This window comes from Belonocnema kinseyi, chromosome 3 (genome assembly GCF_010883055.1).
Source record: "Belonocnema kinseyi isolate 2016_QV_RU_SX_M_011 chromosome 3, B_treatae_v1, whole genome shotgun sequence".
NCBI classification, from domain to species: domain Eukaryota; kingdom Metazoa; phylum Arthropoda; class Insecta; order Hymenoptera; family Cynipidae; genus Belonocnema; species Belonocnema kinseyi.
In genome coordinates, this window is record NC_046659.1 from 19,089,044 (window position 1) to 19,114,468 (window position 25,425).

At 30.8% G+C, this 25,425-nt stretch overlaps 2 protein-coding genes across 2 annotated transcripts in view; both read right to left on the bottom strand.

Annotated features, from left to right (window-relative positions):
• LOC117169005 (transcriptional repressor protein YY1-like) overlaps positions 1-10,440 on the bottom strand; it is a 166,619-nt gene extending 156,179 nt beyond the window's left edge. Inside the window, exon 1 of the mRNA XM_033355048.1 lies at positions 9,878-10,440. Within this exon, the coding sequence (XP_033210939.1) occupies positions 9,878-10,364 (487 nt within the window). The 5' untranslated portion in view covers positions 10,365-10,440. The remainder of the gene's footprint in view (positions 1-9,877) is intronic.
• A 13,397-nt stretch (positions 10,441-23,837) lies between these two features.
• On the bottom strand, positions 23,838-24,419 carry LOC117169733 (zinc finger BED domain-containing protein 4-like). Its single transcript, XM_033356239.1, has one exon. It carries the CDS (start codon positions 24,417-24,419, stop codon positions 23,838-23,840), a length of 582 nt encoding a protein of 193 aa, XP_033212130.1.
• Positions 24,420-25,425: the final 1,006 nt, after the last annotated feature.

Consider the following 25,425-nt stretch of genomic DNA (forward strand, 5'->3'; position numbering starts at 1 on the left):
AAGTACGGAGAAGCAATTCCCGATGTTGAACGATTTTGGAAGGAACTGCCATAAGTAAGTTCTGCAAAAAGTACGCACGCGTGTCTTTTAACTAGTAAACTTCAACTATATTCCCGTAGAGGTATTATTTTCTAATTATTAATTTTTTTCCTATACTTGAAACCTCGAAGAAAGCCAGTATTTTTTGTAGGCCAATAGAAATACTTTAATAACTGAGTTATTAAGAATAATTTTAAGAACTTCAATTTACGATGTTTTCTAATAAAATAGATCGTAGATGTACTTCTTTAGCATATAATACTTAAAAACATAAGGGCGCTTTCATTCTTCTGCTTGAGGGCGCGCAAGCGCATAAAAAAGAAAGATCAAATCTGTAAAAAATAGCTTTTCATTTTTTTTTACGTCCTCGTGCGCCCGCAAAAAAGGAGTATGAAAGCAAGGTAAAATATAAATACATTAAGGTAAATACACCACTTAGTGACATGCGACCATTCAATGGCACTCTGGATTAATTTTGTTATTTATTGAAAAATGTAATAAAAATCAAAACGTGAATGACGGCTTGGTAAAAAGTAGCATGCTTCAAAAATAAATTGCGTATAAATATGTCTGGCGAATAACTTTCAAAGCAGTGTATAAAAAATATTCAAACCCCGATGCTGTCATCAAGACGCGGGCCTCTCGCTGTGACACGTTCATATGTAAGGACAGCGTTCAGCAAGCACAAGTGTGAGGGTGCACTTTCGTTTTGAAAAAAAATATCGTACAAAATAAGGGGTACAATTCGAGTTCGCGAATTTGTGTGTCGGTGATAAGATGTCTGGAGGGCAAAGGTTTGTATAATGATTAATTATGAGCAATAATATTAACCGGTCCGAGAATTCGTAAAGGGACAGAGTAGTAATATTCCGTGAGCCAGCGACTGTTTTTTTGAGACCATAAAATTTAAACGCAAAAAAATCGTCAGCTGGCTATACGCGGGTAAAAAACCCGTCAGCTGAGGCAGTGAGATGTCTAACGCGGAGCGAGGCGCGAGCGGCGCTCGCCTATATATAATAAGCTAGCTGACGGGTTTTCCACCCACATACAACTAACTGACTGTTCAATAGTTCAAGTATTATGTCGACTATTATCTGAGAAATTTTAAAGCAAAAGGAAATAATTTATACAGAATTATCCTAACATTGCGCGCTCTTCGGCGCGCGATCGTACGTTTAAATATTTAAATTGTGTACTTACGCGTTTAAATTTATATTTGTATCTATATATTTTGATTTGTCAATAATAAAAGAAACAAATAAATAAATTAACAAAGGAATCATTTTTGTAAAAAATTATAGTATTTGTAGGTTTAATATGAAATTATACATGAGACGTATTACAAATTAAATACATTTGAACTTTCCAAGGCAAACTGTAAGAAACAAAAATATGCCCGCTGCGCGTGCACATTCTCATTGCGCGTTGCGCGCGCGCGGCGCTTTGTGCCAAGTTTGAGCGCGCCTAGAGCGCGGAAATACGCTCTCGCGCTCGTGTTCGTACCTTTAATTCGTACACTTTAACTACATTTTTTCAAATAACGTAAATACTATAACTTAAATCGAAAATTGTGATTTAAACTTCTGAGGAATTACAGCCATAAATTGTAACTGAAATTTTGTTTGTTTTTAAAGCAGGTTTTCACAGCACCTACAGTTTTGACGATTACACTCTCATTACGAAACTCGCGCTCGATAATTCATTTCCAATTAAAGAACTTCAAGATAATTTGTAAATTTGGTTAAAATCGACTGAAAATAATGTTTTATACTTATGGATCTATTAAAAAACCAAAATTGCATATTTTTTAAAATGATCCAAGTTTACAAATTTTGTCAAATTAGAAAATTTCATTATAATAGTTTCGAAACACATATGTTTTACATCTATTAGAAATTCTGATTGATATTTCTTAACTTATAAAACATTTTTTTTCCTTTTTTAGAAAATTATGAAAATGTTGAAAAGCATATAACTGAAGGGTTTTCCACCTACATAAAACCAGCTGACGGTTTTCTTCGTTTAAATATTATATTAACTATCATCTCACAAAGTTTCAAGAGGAAGAAAAGCCTTGAAAACTTTTTTTTTACCTGTTAAGGCGGCTGCCATTGCCCCACCCACACAAAGAGCCCCAGCTGGGGCTAACTACACTTATATTACACCTGTCTGAACCATTCCCCAAAATATTAGGTACAAGGAAATGATTGACTAAAAATTGTCGTTGGCTGCCGGAATATAACATTATCGTCGTAAACTTAAATGTTTTCTTCGACTCCTCTCCAACCTTTGATGGTCATTCTCATGACAAAAATCTTTGAAAAGTGTGTTGTTAAAGTCGAGCGACAGTGAATTGGAGTCTGTAATAGGTTAACAACATATTTGAGGTGCGCCGAAGAAAGGGGGCTTACTCTGAAAAGTGAGATTTTGCAGGACAAACGATTGAAGTCGACGCCATAGACCGGACTTTTAGGAGAGAGGGAAGACTCACGAAACTGCCCATTTACCACTACATTCTCACGTAAAGAGATTGGTCGTAGACGCGGCTCACGGAAATAGATGAGACGCGTAGATGGTGTGGTGAGTGGTGGGAGATATTTCACAGAATCTTGAGCTTTCGAGCCAAAGCCCTATTACTCGGGTACCCAACAACTCAATTATTAGCAATAATAATGCTCGGATACTTTTTCCGATGGTTTAATTAAAAAGACGACCTCAACAACTATCGAAATGTGCTAAAACCTTGATTTCGATTTTTTCAGAGTAAGCCCCCTTTCTTCGGCGCACGTCACATACTGTGCGCATAGCATCATATTACTTACTATTCAAAGCATTTATCCAACTGAACTTCTACGAAAATATACAATCTGCCCATTTGAATACTATTAAAAAATCGTTACTGAAGCAACGTCGACGCACGCTCAAACAACGTGTACATGTGCGTTACTGTCCATTGTTATCAAACCTTCTTTTTTCTTTCTTTTAGGGGATATTTCCTTTAGTACTAGGTCTATTGGGAAATCCTCTCTTTCCACCAGGGTATTGCTGTCAACTGAGAACTGTCGCGAATGTTTTATTGGCCCACATTCCAGCGCTCCGATAAACATTGAACTGCAATGAACCACCGCACCACTGAAATATGCACCAATGAGGTATACTTGACAGTAGGCAGCAATGGGTAACAAAGCACATGCATGCGTTGAAACGAACGCACGTCGAAGCACGTACAATTCTCAGAACACGTTGTGGAGCCAGTCGCAGTAACAAATATCAACAATTCTAAGCCCTATCACGGTTTCTATCACTGAGGGGTATCACAAGCCTCTTTGAACCTGTTAGCGATAGAGCAAAATCACAGTCATTAAAAGGTACACATGTGTCACTTACCCATCCACTCTTATGAAGCACACAAATAATCAACATTTATTCAGGGAGTCACGCCGTGTGACGCCCCTTTTTTAAAATTTTTTGAGGATTTTTTTTACGAACGATAACAATATACAACTTTGAACTTTTCACTATATATTTATTAACATTTGAACAGTCAATTGTGCAAGTTTGAACCCAAAATCTTTGTTATAATGCGTATGGCGCCACTCCGAAGACACCCATGTCAAAAAGTGTAACCATGGCTTGAAAACTATCAATGTCACTAACTAGTGTCTTTACCTTAATAAGGTTGAGGCTCCGAATGCAAAAAGTAGATATAAAATTACTTTGGTTGAGTGGGAGGCCCCTGAGCACGTGAGAATAAAGTTTCCAATTTTAATTTTTTTAATACGTATCCGCATTGGAAATTCAATTACGCATCTTGTACTTTAAAGAGAATTTTTAAAACTTTTTTAGTTGTTTAATTATATTTTGTAAAAAACTTTTTTATCTGATTAGAACATTTCGCCTTTTTCACTTCACCTCGCGACGAAATATGAACTTTTAAACATTTTTTAATACAATCCATAAAAAGTATGCACTATCATCTGGCGCGACTGATGGCGTTAATTGAAGTTCAAAAGTTTTATTAGAAAAAGTGCATATTTTTTTCTGAGACATTGCACAATTCGTGCACAAACAATTTCTATCAGTTCGAGAGTCTAGCACATTTTGAACAATCGAAAACTGCAAGTGAGAAAATTGTTCATGATGGTTCACAGAAATTTTCTGGAAAGTTTTAGCTCAATTGAAATAGTATTTATCAAATTTTCGATGTCTTCATTTTCTGATACGATTGCTTTTCTCCCGCGTAGGCCGCAGCCAGGTTGGTAAGACGTTATTACAGCGTTAGTTGGAACTCCTTCGCAAAGGCCGCTCAGCTACAGATAATTTTTATTTAAAATGAGAAAAACCAGGACTGCAAAATTTAAGATATTTAAATTGTTACAGATATTCAGTTATATACTTTCAGATTGGGTCAAGGTTTCAGCAACCGTGTGATAAAAAGTAAGTCGAAACAAATGAGTGAAATAACAGAAGATGTTGAATTTTTAATAAAATATGTTGAAATTTGATACACAAAATTCCTATTTTGGATCAGCAGGATTTCCGAAACAAGGTCTTATACTTGTCAAAGAGCTTTTTTGATAACATTTTTTTTGTATATTAGTAATATTGATTGTAAAATTTCTAATGACAAAAGATTTTCTTAGAAATAACCCTGATATAGTTTGCATGAGTGCTGATAAAGGCAGTATTACTGTTTGCATGGAAAAATCAGATTATGTTAGGGATATGGAGAATTTGCTTTCTAATCACGATAATTTTGAATTATTACATGAAGATCCGTTAAGAAAATTAAAAAGAGACTCTTTTAAGCTGCTTTACGATTAGAGGAAGAAAGGACATCTGGGAGAAGGTATAAGATGGACTGATATTAATACTGAAGACACAGTCCTTGCCAGATGTTATGATTTGAGAAAGATTCGCAAAGATGGCTTTCCCGTATGAATAGTTATTTCAACTATTAGTACTCCCACTAAATTTTCAGAAGAAAACTTTAATTTGATTCTCATATATTCTATCTCAACTTCAAAACACAATATTAAAACTAATTGGGAATTCAGAAAAATAATTATTCCAAAAACGGTCCCGGATGACTATGTAATAATTTCTTTGGATGTTAGTGCAATGTTTCCGAATATAACCGCTGAATTAGTTGAACAGGCAATTTTAAATAGATGGGATAAAATTGAAATTCGTACTTGATTATGTCAAAAAGATTTTATCGAAGGTATAGTTTTCATCATGAACTTAACTTATTTTAAATTTAATGGATCATTTTTTAAACAGAAGTTTGGTACTCCCATACGTTTTGTCATTTCGCCGATTATAGCACTAAGTCATGGATTGAGAGGTTTTTGCTTTCAAGAAATTAAACATAGTTTTGCCTTTTTATTTTCGGTATGTCGACGATGCCTTATTATGTGTTCATCTAGCAAAATTACAGATGGTCATGGATGCTTTAAACAGTTTTCGCCAAAGACTTACAATTTACTCATGAAATAGAGCAAGATAATAAAATCAGTTTTTTGGACATAGAAGTGATTAGGGGACGGGATAGTAATATTATTACCAATTGATAAAGAGAAAGTACATATTCAGGAAGAATTTTAAATTTCTTGTCTGTCCATCCTTTTCAAAACAAAATTGCAGTAATCAAAGACTTCGTTGAGAGAGTTCTAAGTTTGTCCCATTTTTCATTTCACACACGAAATTTGAATATTGTTAGGAATATCCTTTTTCTAAGCCATTGCCCGCAAAAGTTAATTGAGAAACATATTGCAATTAAAATTCAACAAATCAAACACAAAGTAATATTTTGTCCACAGATAATCACTTGCATGATCTGTAAGACGAATTACGTGGGACAGGCTGGCCGACTTCTTAATACTAGGTTAGAGAAACACAAAATTGATGTTAGTTTAGGACGCTTTTATAGGTGTTCTTGCCAGACATACAAAGAAATTTGTTGAGGATGAACATGAGTTTGACTGGGATGTTAAAATTTTGCATAATGAAGGTAATGAGGAGAAAGAGGGTATTCATGGAAATTCTTTCTATCAAAAAAACAAAAAAAGTGATCTATTAATTGAAAAACCGATTTGGATAAATTAAACAAAAGTTATGCTAATATGATTAATTACATTTAACGGTGTTGTTTCATGAATTTTGTTTTTCTTTAACTTTCTCTATTTCTGATGTAATTATGACAGATATTTCTATTGTGGTTACAACAGATATACCTACTGACCCTCATTCGATTCTCAGGTATGAAAATGACAGCACAGGTTCATCGTTACTGTCAATTTGCTACCTGTTGGTAATGCTATTTTTGTTATTGATGTTCTTGTATTGCAATTTGATTAATAAAAATATAAAAAAACGAAAGAAACAAACAAGGAAGGGGATGTGATTGGTTGGCTTCTCATTTTCTTTTCTCATTTTTATTTTTCTCAGAAAATTCTTTTCTTATTTTTTCAAATTGCTATAGGAGCATTTTTTGTTTGTTCGTTGTTGTCCAAATTTGGTCGTTGGGTTCTTGTTTTTTTCAGGAGCTTGAATAAATCAGGGCTTGTGCTAGGTAAAATTAAATGGGTAGTGACAATTTAGAATTACTTATGTTGCATTTTTGTGAGTAGTAAAATAAATATACATGATAAACTTAATATGATGAATAACCAGTGGTGGATTTGAGCATTTGCCACCCCTAGGCGACCATAAATATGCTGCCCTTAGGCCAGGGGTCTACAAAGGTAGATCCTGTATCTACTAGCCATCCCAGGCCAATAGGTCAGATCTACTCAGTTTTTACCCAGAACTGTCAAACCCTTTTACCTGATTTGTGCTGCTGGGAACCCTTAAACTCGAGACCCTCATTTCTATTCGAAACTTCAAGCTAAAATTGAGAATTATGAAATAAAATAATTAATGTTTAGTTTTAGTTACTTTAATATTGTTAAATAAAATATTTCATGCAATTTTAATTTTTTATACTCACAATTTAAATGCCTTGAAAATTATTTTGTTTATAAATAATTCAAATTTTCATTTTCAAATTCAGACTTAAATTGATCTAAAGTATACCATAATTACATCATTGTTATAATTACATACAAAATTATATCACATTAAAGTAATGTGAAATATTAAAAAGTAGCAAGAAATTCACGCGTCCATGTGTTTCTATTACCTAATGTTAAAAACATAAACAATTTTAAAATCCATAATAACAAAATTTTCAACCTTAAAAGTTTAAAAAATTGTTAAATAATTGATCAAATTATTATATCTAACTCTAACAGATATACAAAAAATAAATAAATTACAATTCTTACAATCTGTTAATATCAATGCAAAGAACTTTGCCTCTTCAGTTGCGATAGCGTTTTTCAAAACTTTTCTATTAAAAATCAAAGATTAATTTCATTTTTAAAGTTTTTTTCGAATAATTCAATTTTAAAGATTTACAATGTTAAAAACTTACATTTTGAACGGTAAAAATTACGAAAAATTAAGGTTTTTTATTTTAGAGTAATTTTTTTTTAATGCAATAAAAATTTTAAATTCTACAATTTAAGCTGTTTTGACTTTGAAACATTTAATGTAGTTTAAAGTAGTATCAAATTGAAAATTATTTTTATTTAAAAGTGCTAATGAAATTTAAATTCCTTTAAATGTTAGGTGATCATTTTTGAAAGTTCTGCAGTTTTTCTTTTTTCGAAATTTTATTCTGAAATAATTTTATTTACAAATTCTTAATTTTACAAAAACTCTTAAATTTTGAACACTTTGAATTTATTTTTGAGCACTTACTTGAATTATTATTAACATTTTTTAATTATTTAGTATTATTAATGTGTAAAACATTTATTTGTGAATAATTATCGGCAATCGCTTAGATCAACTACTTTAAAGAAAATAATTTGTATTTCAAGTCTGTGAAGTTATACCAGAAAAATTGGTAGATCTTGAAAAAGGCCGAGCAATCCTGTGTCTGTAGATTGTGGAGAGCCCTGCCTTAGGCTAACAGAAATTGAATACTACACTTTTAATCTGCTACTGTAAATGAAATATCAAAATTAAAGTAAAAATAATATATTTGGTAACAGATTTTGATTGTTAAATGTTAATTATTTAATTAAACACATGAAATACAAGTTTTAACTTGCATTCAAAAAAAAAAAAAAATTGTTGCCAATTTACTGCTCAATTTAACTAGACATTTTCTAGTGAAAGCTAATTATTAACTCTTTAAAACAATAGTAGATTTAATCTAAAAAAACTTGAGGTGAGGCAGAGGACATGCGGTATTCAAGAAAGGAAACGTGTACGTATTCTTTATTTTTGAGAATTTTATGAAGCGCATGTCTCTAGAAGTAGCAACGTTTACATATTTTAATCAGGAAAGAAGAAAAATGATTATAAACCATGATTACCCATACTTTATAGTATTTAAATTTAAAATTTTCTAAAGTGCTCTAAGGCAGAGTTCACTTAGCTGTTGAGCAACAACAGCTTGCCGGACAGGGCGCAGCTTATGCGGGAGATAATCGATGGTGCCACAAAATTAATACAATAACAGTTTGTTCATTACTATTTCAATCGATATAAAACTTTTCAGTTGACTTCTTTAAAGCTTACTGACCAACTTTCTCACTGAAATTTCCGCTTGTTCAAAATTTTGATCGACTATCGAAATGATCAAAGTTTTTAGTGCACGGATTGTGCAACGCCTCAGAAAAAAATGATCAAATTTGTTTCTAACAAACATTTTAAGCTTCAGCTAAAATCATCGGCCACAGAAAACTTCAATGCATTCTTCTTATTAATTTTATCAATCATTTCTTAAAAGTTCCGATTTCGTGGCGAGTTGAAGTGCAAAAAGGCGATACGTTCTAATCAGATAAAAATACCATTTTTATAAATAATCCAAAAAGCGTTTAAAAAGCAACCACTGAATATGATTTGTTACCACTAACTATATAATAATGAAAAGGAGGAGAAAAAGCAATGCAACCCCTCTTTTCTTTATTCTTTCTTTGTCTTTTTTATGCTACAAGGGACCAACAACGTTAATATTTAAAATTTGTACGAATATCATTAAACGCAGTATTAAATAACAACATAAATACACAAAACATAATATAAATATGATCTGAAAAAGGATTTTTATTTTTACTACCGGTTTTCAAATTAATGTTAAGCCTAAAACCAAAACATTTGCCCTTAGTCCTCTATATTATTTCCACTGACGAGGTCGAAATTGGTCTCGCAGCATGTCGTGGTTCCTTGCAGTATAAAAATACACAGAAAGATAAATGAAAAGAGGAGTGGGTATGGTTAACTCTTTGCTTTTTCTCCCTCTTTTTTGATTAATATGTATTTGACTCTAATGAGGCAAACATGCATTCTCGATTAAGCGTTTTTGAATCATTCTGTTACATAAGATCACATTAAGAAAAAAAGATTTTTTAATTGCAAGAAATGCTAACTGCACGAATTTGAAAAAGGATTGAAGCAGACTTATTGACCGCTGGGGAAAACATAGTGGTATTCTTTTACTATTGTTTAGTTTTGATTCTTCAATAGCATGCGGCCATGACAAGAGAAGCCATTTTCAAAACATGTCTGCTTCCTTTAATGTTAACAATGGCGTTTGACTGATCAAAACAAACACAAGATTGTTTATTTTGCCCGTGAATTTTAATATTAGCTATGGAAATGATGTTATACTTTCTTATAAGCAACAAACAATAGAATACTTTCAGTTTGGTTGTGGCGTATAAGAAAAAAATATGAAATATGTCAAAGAGCTATATAAATGGAAAACCTAAAATTATCTTACCGTCGTCCGTACCGGATGCCCACATCGTTACCGAGAATTCACCTTCTAGTGTCTTGATTTGAACTTGTTTCTGTTCCCATTTTCTTGTTTTTGTTTCAGATGCCATATCGCCGAAAATAGCGTGATCAGGAGCTCGAAATCTGGCGTTGCCTGTTTTTCTGGGTTTTTTAGAAACCTTTTTTGATGGACCTGGACTTGACTCAACATATATATCGTTCTCTGGAACAGGTATTTGGTCATAAACGCTGAGAGGATCACCACCAACAATTTCTTCCTGAGTCTGTAGTATGATTTCTTCACGAACAGTCTCTGGAAGTGGCTGGAGGGCTATCATCGGTTGCCCATCAGTACCTTCAATTGTTGTTTCCACGGTCTCACACGGAATTTCTACTGGAATTGTCTCGATCTCAACTTCTTGAATGTCTGGCTGGATTTCAACTTCAGCTATTATGTCCGAAGACGCCATATTAATGTCGGCTGACGCCATATTACTAATCAAAATGGCTGGCAGCAAACTGTTGTTTTATAATAAGCAATGAGCACTCGTTTCAGTCATGAATCAAAAAAACTTGAGCAAGATTCAGTTATCTCATTTTGCGGAAAAAAATCGGAACACAAGTAGAGGGCGCAAAGTGCAAAGAAAGTAAGAAAGGAGTGACGAAGAGGACATCTGTCTTCTTCCTTACTCCATCACTGCATCACGCGTGCGCAGTGGAAAAAGTCGCAGTCCGTGAGCACCGCTGGAGTGGTACCAGGTGATACCGCGAAGCCAGCCCCATGCATCACCCCACTTTTCTGTTTTCTCAAGATCCGGAGGGGAATTGTCTTTTAAACTAATCCAACAGATGGCGCCACAAAAAAGTAGGTCTGCCTTTTACATTGAATTGCATTAAGAAAAAGCAAAGATAAAAAAACTTGATGTTGTTTGCAAATAAACAAAAAAATATATATGAAAAAATTAGAGTCACTATTACTAAATATTTAAAAAAAGAAAAAGTCATAAAAATATGTAGTTGAATATGAATAAAATATAATGTTGAGATACATTTTGAAAGCAGTTCGAACTTCATATTTCTATGATTTATTTTGCTGATGTTATTGATTTTGTTATTTGTTAAAGCTACGAAAAATTATTTTTTGTTAAAATTATTAATGTAGCTAATAAAAAAATTAATCCAATATGAATATAATAATAATTGAAATATTTAAGACTACAACTTAAGTTGCACAGTAAAGAATCTTTATACCTTTAAAACCTTAAAAATTTAAAGTTTTGAAGAAAATATTTTTTTAAAATAATGGTAATTGCAACTGAAATGCTTGAGGGACTAATTTGTTAAAAAGTCAATTACAAGACTAATAAATAAGAAAAATGGCTTAATATTATTTAATATAATGTATATATTTATGTAAATTGAACCGAAAATCATTATACATTTATACAGTTCAATCATTTATTTGTTGCTTAATCTTTAGAGCTTTTTTTGCTGCATTCTACCCCTAATAATTTTACTTAAAATTTTGAATTTAGAAAAGATTTTGAATTAAATAGTTAATATTATTATTGCAAACCTTATTTCTAAAATGAATAGACTATAAACTATTGAACTCTATAAATAAACGTACCGTACTCATGACACACAGTAGGAGGAAATTAACTTTTTTCATTCAGCTTGACCAGGAAAGCTTTATATTTGCTTAAATGATTGTTTAGGGACTCATGAAATACATATAATTTGTTCATTATTCCATTTATTTGTTATAAACAAATTCGATAAACAAATTGACAAATAATCTTATTAACGGTAATATTTTTGTTTTGCTAAACGTGCTTCACATTAATGTAGGAATGACATTTAATAACAAAAATAATTTAAATGTTTAAAATAACTATTGTTATAAACAATTCATGTGGCGAAATATTAGAATTTCAGATTTTTCACATTATAATTTCCTTCAATCGCCGAAACGACTTCCGGTACTCCCTGAAACAATAAATATTTAATAATATTTGATAAAATATAACAATTTAAATTTTTGTAAATACATTAGATAAAGAAATTCAAAATTTTGGTTCTTTCGCATAGACTTTTTTTTGCACTGGAAATGTTTTAAGCTGTTGAACGAATGACTGCTAGTCACAAAAATATTTGAGAAATTAACAAAAAAATAATTCTCGTGACCAAATATTCAAATGAAAGGTTTTATCAAAAATTTTATTTCCTTTAATTGCTACGATGACTACGGATATTCCTAAAAAAATGTATCTTTGATAATATTTAGTAGAATATAACAACTTACATGTTTATAAACAATTTACAGAAACAATTTCCAAAGGTTGGCAGTTTCACTTGGAAAAAGTCGTGTTTTCAACCGTAATAGATTGAAAATGAATCTTAGCACTGCATGCTGATATTCACTTGTTACAAAATCTTTTGACAAACACGCACCGACTTGGCAATCAAAGAAAATTTAAATTTGATAAAATCTTAAGTTTGAATATTTTGTTAGAAGAATTGTTAATACCAGTGGTTATTGTTAACCTTTTCCAATATTTTTGTTACTAGCAGTCACTTGTCCAATAGCTTACAAAATTTCCAGTGCAAACAAAAATTCTATGCGAAAGGGCCGAAATGTTAAATCTGTTTATCTAATTTGTTTACAAAAATTTTAATTGTTATATTTTATCAAATATGATAAAATCTCAAATTCTAATATGTTACCACAAATATTGTTTATCACAGTAGTTATTATAAACTTTTAAATTATTTTTGTTATTAAATGTCATTCCTGCATTAATGTGAAGCGTTTTTAGCAGACAATTTTTTTGACTGATAATAATACTATTTGTCCATTTGTTCATAAACTTGGTTTATAACAAATAAATGGATTATTGAACAAATTATTTGTATTCTATGTGTCCCTTAACATTCATTCAACACAATATAAAGTTTTCTTGATCAGTTATTAAAGCGTAAAAAATTGTTATATACAAAATTTTAGTGTTTCTATACTTTGAGTGGAAAAATTATTAATAAAAGAATAGAGGAGACAAAAGTTCAGAGAGTCAACATCTATAGAATTTAATAATCTTTAATTTAAAACAAAAAATTCCAAATCGTAAGAAAATTGAAGGCTCTGGACATTTTTGAATGACATAAGTGCATTTCCTCCAACTGTGGGTCATGAGTACAGTACATTTGTTTATAGAGTTCAATAGCTTATAGTCTGTTCATTTTAGAAATGAGGTTTGCAATAATATGATTAACTACTTAATTCCAAATCTCCATTATATTAAATTTTTTAAATAAAATCATTAGAGGTTGCATGCAGCGAGAAAAAAGCTTTCAAGATAAAGAAGAAATATATAAATTATTGAACTGTATAAATGTGTATATGATGTTCGGTTCAATTTAAATAAATATATACATTATATTAAATTATATTTTATTAATTTTCTCATTTATCAGTCTTGTCATTGACTTTTTACCAAACTATTCCCTCCAAACATTTTAATTAAAATTACCATTACTTTTTAAAAATATTTCCTTCAAAACTTGAAATTGTTAAGATTTCAAAGGTTCAAAGATTCTTTACTTTGCATCTGAAGTTGTAGTCTTACATATTTTAATTATTATTGTATTTATATTGGATGTAAGTAATATATTTTTTAATAATTCTTTTGATCATATATATGAATTAATTAATTTTGTCATTGAGGTCTTAAATATTATTAATTTGTTCATTAGCTACATTAATAAATTTACCAATAAATTTATTTGACTACAACGAATAATAAAATCAATAATATCAGAAAAATAAATCATACAAAAATAAAGCTCAAATTTTTTTCAAAATATATCTCAAAATTAAATTTGATTCATATTAAACTACATATTTTTATCACTTTCTGTTTTTAAATAATTAGTAATAGTTACTCTTATTTTTAAATGCATTTTTGTTTGTTTATTTGCAAACAGCTTCAAGTTTTTCATTATTTTTGCTTTTTCTTAATGCAATTCAATGAAAAAGTCAGACCTACTTTTTGTGGTGCCATCTGTTGGATTAATTTGACCGACATTTCCCCTCCGGGGGAGGGTTTATGGTGTATTTACACGCCTATTTACTGGACGCCAGCCAGTCGAAAAGTTATTATAGTGAAAGAGACAGAGAGCGGAAAATTAAAAGAAAAGTGCCCTCTATCTCTTTCACTTTTATGATTTTTCTGCTGGCTGACAACCAGTCGACAGGCGTGCAAATACATCATTAGGCTTCTCAACAAGTGCAGTCGTCAGATGAACATGTAAGGGTACATTTATACCTCTGTCCGTCTACCCGGCGCAGACAGGCAATTGTCCAAGGCTATTCACATGACCAGTTTTCCGAGGAATTTTGACCGCGGAAAATGTGAAAATGGCACGGGAATTGTAAATATCGGTAAATTTTCAAATTAAATAAACCAAGTTTCTATAGTTTAAATTGAAAATTATAATAATTAATTTAATTTTTATAATATAATGTTAAAATATATTGAAAAAAATATATAAATATATTGAATAATTGAAAGAAAAATTTTATATTATTCAAAAAATATACTCGTTGGTATTTTTTTCTAACCTTACAACACAAATTACGTAATTTCTAATATTAATGTGCAATTTATTATAATGATGTTGCCTATTTTCAATAATTGTCAATTTTAACCGATTTGAATTGCGCGCCAACAGCGACTAATTAGGGTCGACCTACCGGGCAAGCGCAGTAGCTCAACATGCCAAAGTTGGGATCACTGACGCCACCCTCATGCTCTTTGAACGGGTGCGTGTGAAAACACTGATATATATACACTGGATACGAGATGGCCGCGTATCTGCCATCGTCATATAGAAATGGACCGGTCATGCTTTCGGGAAAACTGAAATGGGCTCGAGAGAGAAAAAACATATGAGACGTAAACCTGCCTTTATTTATTTCAGGACTCTGTCCAGTGAATTGGTGGCCCCGGGCATTGCCTGAATATTCTGTACGGTTAATTAAAAAAAATATAAACAATACATGAGCAATTTGTAGTTATAATAAATTGAATTTTAAAGAACATTCATGTGAAATAACCTGTTTCAGATAGATTATTTTGAAAACTTGGTAACCTTCAATTCTTCTTGAAATTGGATTGAAAATGCTACAATACTAATCATTATGTGAGTTCAAAAATAATGTAAAAACGGCCAAAAATTTGAACAATATTTCTATAACATTAAAAATAACCATTTGTATTGCATAGGTACAGAACTTCATATTTTGAGGTTTTGTTTTTGTTGTAACATTTTTTATTTGACTATATTCAATAACTCCCTACCGAAAGAAATCTCTTAAGTTTTCTTTAGCGAAATAGCTTGGCCCATTTGAGTCTATAAACAAAGTCCATTTGAAACAAAATAGCCTCGAAGATAGTTTGAGAGAGTTGGGTCCTTTTCAAGATCCTTTTAGTCGTCGTTTTAAGGGTGGCGCGACGGTAATATAATGTTCTTTTTGTATTCCTCATGTACCGGGCAGGCTGAGTTATTTACAGTAGTTGGTCGTGGCTCATCCGGTCTCCCTTTTAAAATTTCACTTTAAATTATTAACACTTTTTTTTAATTGATGAATTTTCTCATTATACTCATTTATAATTATAACTTATATACTGATATACAATTTTGTAGTTGAATTCAAAAATGTTGTCTTTTTTGGCGTATCTCATTCCATTTACGTGAAACGTTCTATTAATTCTAATTTTAAGCAGTAAAAAAAAAAAGTTAGATATCTGAACTCATCGAAACCCGTAGATTCCCAATTATTATGTTTTAGGCTGTTAAATATAAAATTAAAAAAAATCTACTTCTAAATTTTAATCCTAAAGCTTAACGAAGGACCCTTGAGTGTCGGCTACTCTATTGAGATAGCCTCTCTGCTTGTTATTTATGATCGTATTCTTATTTAAATTTCGGAAAGGATATTTTAAAGCCTTCAGACCATTTAAACGACCTTTCTGGACCTTTAAAAATATCTACCTGAGTGCCTGCGGGGAATTTCTCTGAGCTTCTTTGACTTAAAGAATTTTTAGTATATACTCAAAGATTCTTTTCGGTAGGGCTTTACTTACGTATGAAAACATATACCCATTTAAACGTCTTGACAACGCGCACAAACAACACAGGCTGCCATAATTTTTTATATTTATTTACAATAAATTATAATTCAATAAATTATAAATAAATTAATTCTGAGAAGTGCAATAAACGTAACATTATTGGGGCACTCGCGACACAAAGCACGGTCCTGTGCATGCATTGTATGTCAGAAAAGTAATAAATATACCAAAATATTAATGTGAATTGATTCTTATTATATTTCACCTACATCTTCTGCAAATCACCTCTATATCGTAACAATTTTAAATCAATGAATAATTCTCAAAACCTTAGAATATTGAATATAGGAGTCAAATAAATTTTTGACCAAGAAGAAGTTATTATCGAAATATTTAGTCGTGACAAAGTACGTAAAAAGATTTTTAATTGAATTTAAAATTAAATTATAAAATTACTATAAAAAAATTATTTTCAATAATAATTGGAATAGTTATATTTTCAGTTATAAAAATGAATTTTCGATTAAGAAAATTAATTTTTATATAAAAACTTATTTTCCGCCAAAGATATTAATTTTTTGCACCAAGAAACAAAGATTTCTCACAAAATACATGAAACGCTAATCAAATATTTGAATTTCTAAACAAATTCTCCATCTAATATAAACCTATCCTACAACAAATGTCCATCGAAAAAAATTCAATTTTATGTATAGCATGTAAATACTGATTTAAAGTTATTTAATTTTTATTAAGGACATAAATTTTCAACCAAAAAAAAACCAGATGGTTCACAAAATACATGAAATTTCAATAAAAATTTTGAATTATTTAAAGGAATTGTCAACCTCATATTTAAATTATTAACCGAAGAAATGAATTTTAAATAAAAAAAAAGAATTAGTCATCAAGAAGGTTAATAATCTACTGCCTAAGATGAATTTTCAACAAAAAAGAATTTTTTTTAAATTGTTACATTTTCAACGAAATCATAGTCCCACCATAATTCTTTGCATTCATTTGATTCTTTTCATCCAGGCATTTTTTTTATAAATTTCAGGGACCCGGTACGGAGGTTTTACTCCGGTTAAATTTTTCTCCTCGTTGTTGCGAAATTAGGGGCATTGGAGATTTTGAGCCTTAGGTACGGCTGTAAATGTGCCAATGAATATTTTAAAACCCGAGTTGTACTTTACTTATGCCTGGTTAAGAAATTTCAGACGGTACTTAAATACGAATCCTTATCTACGGGTTCGTTTACGAGTTTACCTGTTAGTACTGTACAATATTGTACATCGGAGGGTTTTTGAAAATCGAGAAAATCTTTTTAATCACTATGGTTCTAAAATCATTTTCAGTGAGGAATATTTATGTTCGGAGTGGAAATTATTTTCTGGTCTACAATTTCGTACCGTACCTGAGTTGAAATTATTTGTCTCTATGTTCGTACCGGAGCTAAATAATTTAGCTCCAGCATGAATCATAACAAAATGTTTCTGAAACAAAAAGTTGTCTGTAGGTACAAAATTCATAATAATAAATTCCTTTTTATAATATTAATGAATAATGAACAAAGATTGAAATTTCAGACAAACGAATATTATCAAAATTTGATATTTTATGAGCATTATTCAACAATTTTAAATAGACGTAGGTACCTAATTGTGATCTGTAAAATTAAAATTACTTAAATTACCAAAATTTTTGATTTTCTGAAAGTGCTGTAGTTCTTCAAATTTTTCCTTAAGCGAAAAGTGTTATAAAACTTTTTTTCACTTTTTTGTAGAGCTCTCATGAAGACGTCCAGAACTCAGATCAGAACCTTTAGAACTCTAAAAATTTAGGATTTTCTAAAAGTACTGTGGTTCTTCGAATTTTTAGTTGATCGAAAAATTGTATAATATTTTTTTGTAGATGTCTCATGAAGAAGTTCAGAATTGCGATCAGAACCTTTCGAAGTCTTAACATTTTTGAATTCTAAAGTTTTTGGTTTTTCTTAAAAGTGCTGTAGTTCTTCCAATTTTGACTTTGTCCAAAAGTGCCATATCACTTTTTGTAGAGCTGTCATTAAGAAGTCCAGGACTCAGAACAGAACTATTAGAACTCTCGACATTTTCGAATTACAAAATGTTGATTTTTGTTAAAAATGTCGCAGTTCTTCGAATCTTGACTTTGTCGAAAAAAGTTATATTACTCTTTTTCGTAGATCTATGATAAAAGAAAGTCCAAAACTTCGATTAGCACTCTATAAAGAACCTTTGGATTATCTGAACGAGACATTTTTTAACTTTTTGCATTTGTGAAAATGATGCTTTTGGATGGACTTTTGATTTTTTTTAAATTTTGTTGTCAGAGAACTCCAGGAATCTTATAGAACCAGAGAATCGTACAGGGAAAACTGGAATTTTCTTTTAAGTGGAGTACTAGCTACTTTTATTTAAAAAAAAAAACGGTTTTTTGATGAAATTAGCCAGAAACATTAATAAAAATTATCAATAACTCTAGGAACATCTTTAATTTACCCGAAACTCCTAAGAAAAGTTCACTTTTGCAAAAATGGAGGGGAGTGTGAAGTTAGCCCCTCACTTTTGAAAAGTGCGTTTCCATTGCTTTAATTTCATCAGAACTATTGCTAAAACATATAACAAGCTCCAGGACTATTAAAGAGATGCCCAGAAATCTAAAGAAAACTTCAATTTTCTATATTGGGTGTACAACTTTACAGGTATGGCAACTCACCATAAATTACCCAACATTAAATTTTTAATATTTTTATAAATTTCTGAGAAGTCATGAAAAATTCTGTTACTTATGAAGATATTCTAGGTAATTTATGGTAATTTAAAAAAAAAATTATTTAAATTTCAATAGAATAATGTTTATGAATGTTCGAAAATTCTCGCTAATTTATAGTTATTTTACAGATAAATATGGTAAGTTATCATAAATTACCCGAAATTCAATTTTCAACATTTTTATAAATTTTCGGAAATTTATGAAATTTTTTGGCAAACTGTGGTAATATTCCAGTTCTGACGGTGAGTGTGCTGATTATCCTTAAATGCAAGCTCAATGTATGATTTGCATTATTCACCTTTGACGTCACTTTTTAATCACTAGGGGGTAAAAAGTAGAGCTTTAGCCCCGCTTTATAAGCGTCGAAAAAGAGCTAAAGTCATGCATGTCATTTCATTAAGATTTCACATTCAGTCATGTGAAATGAAATAGGGTAATATTTGATATAAAAATATCAGTTGTTAATATAAATTTATAATAATTTAATTCGTTATCCAGTACGAAATAATACAACTAGATGATAAAGATTATCTGATAGTTAGGTAAAATGAGATCTCGATTACCTACCAGTTAGGTAAAAGGATTCGAACTGTTAGTAACAGTTTCAATCAAATAAAACAATCTCCCGTTCTATATGTGAATTCTACATCCTAGTCATATAAAATTTCGTGCGCCAGCAAAAACATATATTCGTGCCACAATTAAATTCTGTGGAAGGTCATCCACTTACTACACATCCTTACATAATTTGTCTTAAATAATTACATTAAATTACAAAACAGTGCATATAATGTAGTTGCACGCTTTTAATAATATAAACGACTAGACCTGAAGGCTACGCACTCGGTCTTTATATTTTCGCACATTCTTGCGCAAACATTTTAAAATTAAGACTCAAAACATCCACCACTGTAATTTTGTAATTGTGAATTCTCTTTGGTTAAAAGAGCTTAGCTCGAGTTTCTGAGCGCACCTACGGCACGCGACTGATGGCAAACGCACTCCGCACTTGGTCTTTACATTTCTTCCGCATTCGGGCACAGGACTTTTAAAATCAAAGGTGAACGGTCCGACAGCTGTAATTTTGTGATTTTGACCTCTCTTTTGTTAAGGCTCTTTTGGCTTTAACGAACACATTCTCATCACGTATCTCGTGCTTCGCACTCGATTTTGTCCAACATGTCAACTTTTCTACATTATACACAAAACTTTTATATCAATTATAGTATCATTTCAATAAATGCATATCATTACAAATCATAATATGCATAAAAATTGAATCATACTAATTCTTATTTCCTTGTTTTTATAATTTTTAAAATTTTTAATGTTGTTTTTTACGATTAAATAAAAACTACTGCGAATCTGTAACTTCTCTTTCGTCTTTTCTGTGCTTTTTACAAAAAGTTAATTTTGCATTTTTTATCTTATGTTTTACGATTAACAGAAGATCTACTCGTCCTATCGAAAAATGATTAATAATAAATTTATAGATCTTTTTAGGCAAACAACTTTTGTCTGGTAATTTAAGTTCATACCTTGTGTCGTTTTTTCAAATAAATTTAATATTTTTATTTTAAATGTTATTTTTTACGACTAGAGCAAAAACTACGTGTCCTATCAAAAATTATAGATCTTTTTGGATGAACAATTTTTGTCTCATTTTTTTCGTAGCTTATATCGAAAAGTGATTGATTATAAAATTGTAGTTCTTTCCAGGGCGCAAAATTTGAGCTTTTTCATTTTTTTCGTATCTTGCATAGTTTGACCAAAAAATGTAATTTTTGAATTTTTCATTATTTTTGGTACGATCAAATTTGGAATGTTCAACTTTTCGAGCAAATTAAAAAAGTTGTTATCGTAGTCCTGTAGGGATTTCAAAAAGCAAAATTTTTCTTCTCTTGTCTTTTTTTTCATATCATGCGTTGTTTGGCTTAAAATGTTCATTTCAGTTTGTTTTTTGGATTTTGAAGATGCTCTAACTCTGATAATTTTCTTTTTATAGAAAAAAGTCATATCAATAAATTGTTTGAGTTTCTTAGTACTATGAACATAGAATTTTTTAATCTTGAAAAATGTGGTTTCAAACATTTTTGGTACGATTAAATTTGGAATTTTCAACTTTTTGACCAAATTGAGAAAGTTTTTATCATAATCTCGCAGGGCTTTCAAAAATCAACGTTTTTCTTTTAGAGACTTTTTTTCGTATCATGAGTTGTTTGGCCTAAATTGTTCATTTTTAGTTTGTTTTTTCGGATTTTGAAAATGCTATAACTCTAGTAATTTTTGATTAATTGAAAAAAGTCTTTAGGATAAATTGTTAAATTTTTTGAATTCTATGAATAATCGTATAGAGAATTTTTGAATTTTCAAAAAAGTAGTCTTAAAAATATTCAAAATGTGCGCACTTTTTAAATTTTCATCCAAAATGGCTGGCTAACGAACTTGACATTTAGTTTAGGACATTAAACGAGTGTACCAAAAGGCAATCTAATAGATTAATTTTTTTCAAAAGTCATCGTATTCACAGGCAGACAGACATTCATACAGACAGAAAGACACATACACATACAGGCAGAAAGACAAATTCGTAAAAACCTGTTTTGCGGATTCAGGGGGTCTCAAACCGTGGACATTTGACAAAATCTGGGGGGCGTAACATTTTACACAAATCTAATACCTTCTCTGATGAGAATGTAAAAATCTCGCCTAAAAAGTTGAAGTGAGAGTACGTCAGGGCAATACAAAAAATATCTTGTGCCCGTTCATCAAAATTTCTTATTCCAACATTGTATTGATAAACGGGCTTATAAATTTAGAGGAAGTAAATAAAAACATTGGAGAATTTTTTTATCCAAAATTCTGTAGCCTTAAAACCCTAAATGACTTACTTTTCAATATTTTAAATTTCTGAAAAATTGAACATTAAAAACCTACAGATTAAATTAATGTAAAATCTATTAGATTAAATTAGATTAGAATTTATGGAATAAAATCAAACATGTAAAACTAATCCATATATTCGAATATTTTCTGAAGTTCTAAAATATTAACCGAAACTGAAAAATTTTAAAGTTTGTACGTGGGACTTGGCTTTAAACTTCAGCCCTGACAATCTTGACGTTCCTAGCGATTTTCATTTTACCATACTGTTGTGTACTTATAATAAAAGTGAAAATTTCTAAAAAAAAAGTGCAATATATACTTTCCTTTAAATAATTTAAATGAATCGTTAATATCAAACGAAAATAAACTTTATATAATTCATTTAAGAAAAATGTACATTACTTTGCGTTATTTTATGATATACTGGTATGGAAATAATACAGTCCTTATATGAATTATTACCTATCAGAATTTTCACTCTTGGACTTGAAATTTTACATAACTCTTTTGTAATAATTATAGTTCTGTTTTGTATTAAATCCTAAAATAGTTGTAAACTTTATCTGAATGCAATAATTTTTTCCATTTACCGAAATAATTGGGTGAATTTTAATGAACAAATTTTCTGCGTATATGAATTACCTAATTCTTTTTTCCAGTCTTGCAAAGTTTTTCATACACTTTAACATTTTTACTATAATAATGTTAATTATGGTATCAGAAAGGAGGTGAGACAAATAAGTTGATGCACAAATTAAAATAAACTAATAATGCTCCACTCAGAGACGCCTTTATTTAAAACATAATTATATATAATGAATCGTGTAGAATATTTGATACAAAGAAGACTTGTATATAAAATTAGAATATAATAAATAATATTCATAAAAGCATACAAATTAGAGTGTTTAATTTCGAATAAAAACCATTAAGAACAAATTAATCAGTACATTCCGAGCACATTTCATAGCATAAAATACAATAAACAATTATTGTATTGAAACATCAAAATAATTTTTGTCTCATATTTTCCTGAAAATTTAAAGCATTAATAATCTTTCAAACTATTTGCATAAAAGCTTAAAAGATATTTGCATAGAATTTTGAAGATTGAATTCAGATCATTAATTCACAACATCCGATACAAATTATCAAATTAGAATAGGGGTATTTAAATATAAATAAAACTTTATTATACAAACCATATCTAATATTCAATTACATAATCTTGAAGTAAATAATCAATTTATCTCACTTAATTAAACAATTTTAAGGTTTATTCTTTACGTAATTTAATATTGTGAACCAAGTTAATTATCTAATAGTAATTAATTTATTGAACAATTTGAATAATTTCTACCTTATATATTTTTTGTAATTTGAATTTTTCTTTCTGAAACTTTGATTTACTAATCAGCTAATGATTAATTACTTCATTTATAACATATAAACATTAAAAAATCATTTTCATTGAGACTTGAAAATGATTTTTATGTTATATTTTTCTTTAACTTTCAAATTAAATTTCTGAAAATTTGAATGATTTTATTGGAATTTACCTTTTAAACTAATTCCAGAAAATATTCAAACACATGTACAAGTAGTATCGGCTAAAATAGAATGCGCAGAATATGATAGAGTAAAACTACTGTGACTGGATGAGAAATGAAGAAAAATTGCTAAAATACATTTTACGTCCTGCTAAATAAAGTCAACCAAAGCAACTTGAATAAATTAATTAAATAAATTTATAAAAATTGAATAGTGATATTGCGTATTAAGAATATTTATAATTTGATCTAATACATTATTCATTTAACGCAATTATGGCGCATCTTATGTATTAAATAAATCTGTATGATTAGAGTTATTGTTGACTGCTGTAGCAAAAGTACATAAATTGAAATAATCATCGGCGACTGATAAAATTAGAAATAATTATCTCGATCAATGGAAGTTTCGTGTTTTTATATGAGGAAAATGTCCGGTAACGCTGCGTAGTTCAAGAAAGTCACAAAAGACTTTCAAACATTAAAAGACATCTTTATGACGTCGCAAAGACAATGTAACTCAAAAGGTGACCAATGTCTATACTCTGTTTCGCGAGATAATGATATTCCGAAAATATGAAATATCGATATCATTCTCTCATATAACAGAATACAGCATTTTTTTAGATTCGATATGTTCGTCATCGTCGTCATCAGAGTCATTTTTATCAAAAATGTCGATGTTGCAACGAATCAGAAGAATGAGATCCAAAATTTCACCCTTTAAGTTACCGCGTAATGTGGAGAAAATGTACCGCATTCCTGAAAATAATCTCTCCACACTGACTTGAGTTGCTGGAGTAGCAAGTACAATCATGGCCAGCTCATGCAATTCTGGCCAAGTGTGTTTCTTGTCCTTCCAGTACGCCAGGACATCACAAGACTCCGGCTGAGGTATCTGCTCTTGGAAATTTTCCAGCTGGAGTCTTAGGTCATCGACTTCGACACGTCCGTTAGAGAGATCATTTTTCTCTCGAAATTTTCGAGCTACCCTTCTTGCAATTTCTGCTGCTGCAGAATCGTCTTCATCCTCAACTTCGTTGGAAGTGCTGCAGACACTTTTGTCCTCACAGATTCCCCTTTCACGTGCAAGACGATTATGCAGAATTTGCAAGTGGCGAGCCGCTGTCTCCTCACCTTCACCTTCTAAAAGGATCGCAAATCGAGGATCCAGGTACATCGATGCCAACAAACTCTAGTTTCCGATAAGGGATTTTCCCCTCTTTTCCATATTTTCGAAAACGGTTTGTGCTAAAAGCGAGTTGATCCTCTTTGTATCGATCTTGCATTTTTCCCAGATCAAATACAAGTCAGACATCAACAACGCTGAAAGACTGAATGTACAGCTCTAGCTCGTCCCACTCTTCATCCGAGAGATTAAAATTTTTTATCAGGTAACCGTAGGACCTGAACAACGCTAAAACAAGAAGCATTTCGATCGTCGAGAGGGGGTTTTGGCAAGTGTTTAGTGGTTCCGAGTCCACGTCCAAAAGCACGTGCTTTCCTCAAAACACTTTCAACTCTAAACTGCACAGCAGCTTTCCGAGCTTTGTTGATGAGCATTCTATGGTTTTTTATGCTGTCATCAACAGCAAGCTGGAGCGTGTGTGCTGCACAACGAACCCCCTTCACTGTTTGTCCATAGGAACAAATCTCGCAATCGACTAACAGAGCTGTTGTCTCCTCTTCGGTCTGAAAATCTTTTGTGAGTTTCTCGCGCTCCTCGTCGATTACTTTTTCATCATTACTCTCACATTCGTCTTCTTGGATGAATAACTTTATTGATTTATCGTCACTGTCTTCTTGGCTCTCCCTATCTAAATTAATTAAATGTGCGAATCCTTCTTCGTCCTGCTTTGAAGATTCCTCTCCTATCTCAGCCTCTTCCATGCTTCCTTCTTGATTTTCTTTAATCAGTCTGCACATCTTCACCATACTTCGCGCATTGTCCGATGTGAAAGAGTATATTTGTTTGAGGTCGATTTCATAAGCCGCTAAGATCTCTTTAATTTTCTTTAGCAGTGAAACGCTGGTGTGCTTATCAAAAAGCTCTTTCACTGCTAAAGTTCTCAAAATTAATTTGTGATCTTTCACAAATTGAATGTTGACGCCCATAAATGAGCGACCATGTCGTGCTGTCAGATCAACCTTAATACTTAAATGTTTTCCCTAGAAAAAAGAAACAA

Bases quoted from the DNA above. Each gene is read 5' to 3' on its own strand.
- LOC117169733 (XM_033356239.1), bottom strand. From the start codon at position 24,419: ATGTACCTGGATCCTCGATTTGCGATCCTTTTAGAAGGTGAAGGTGAG.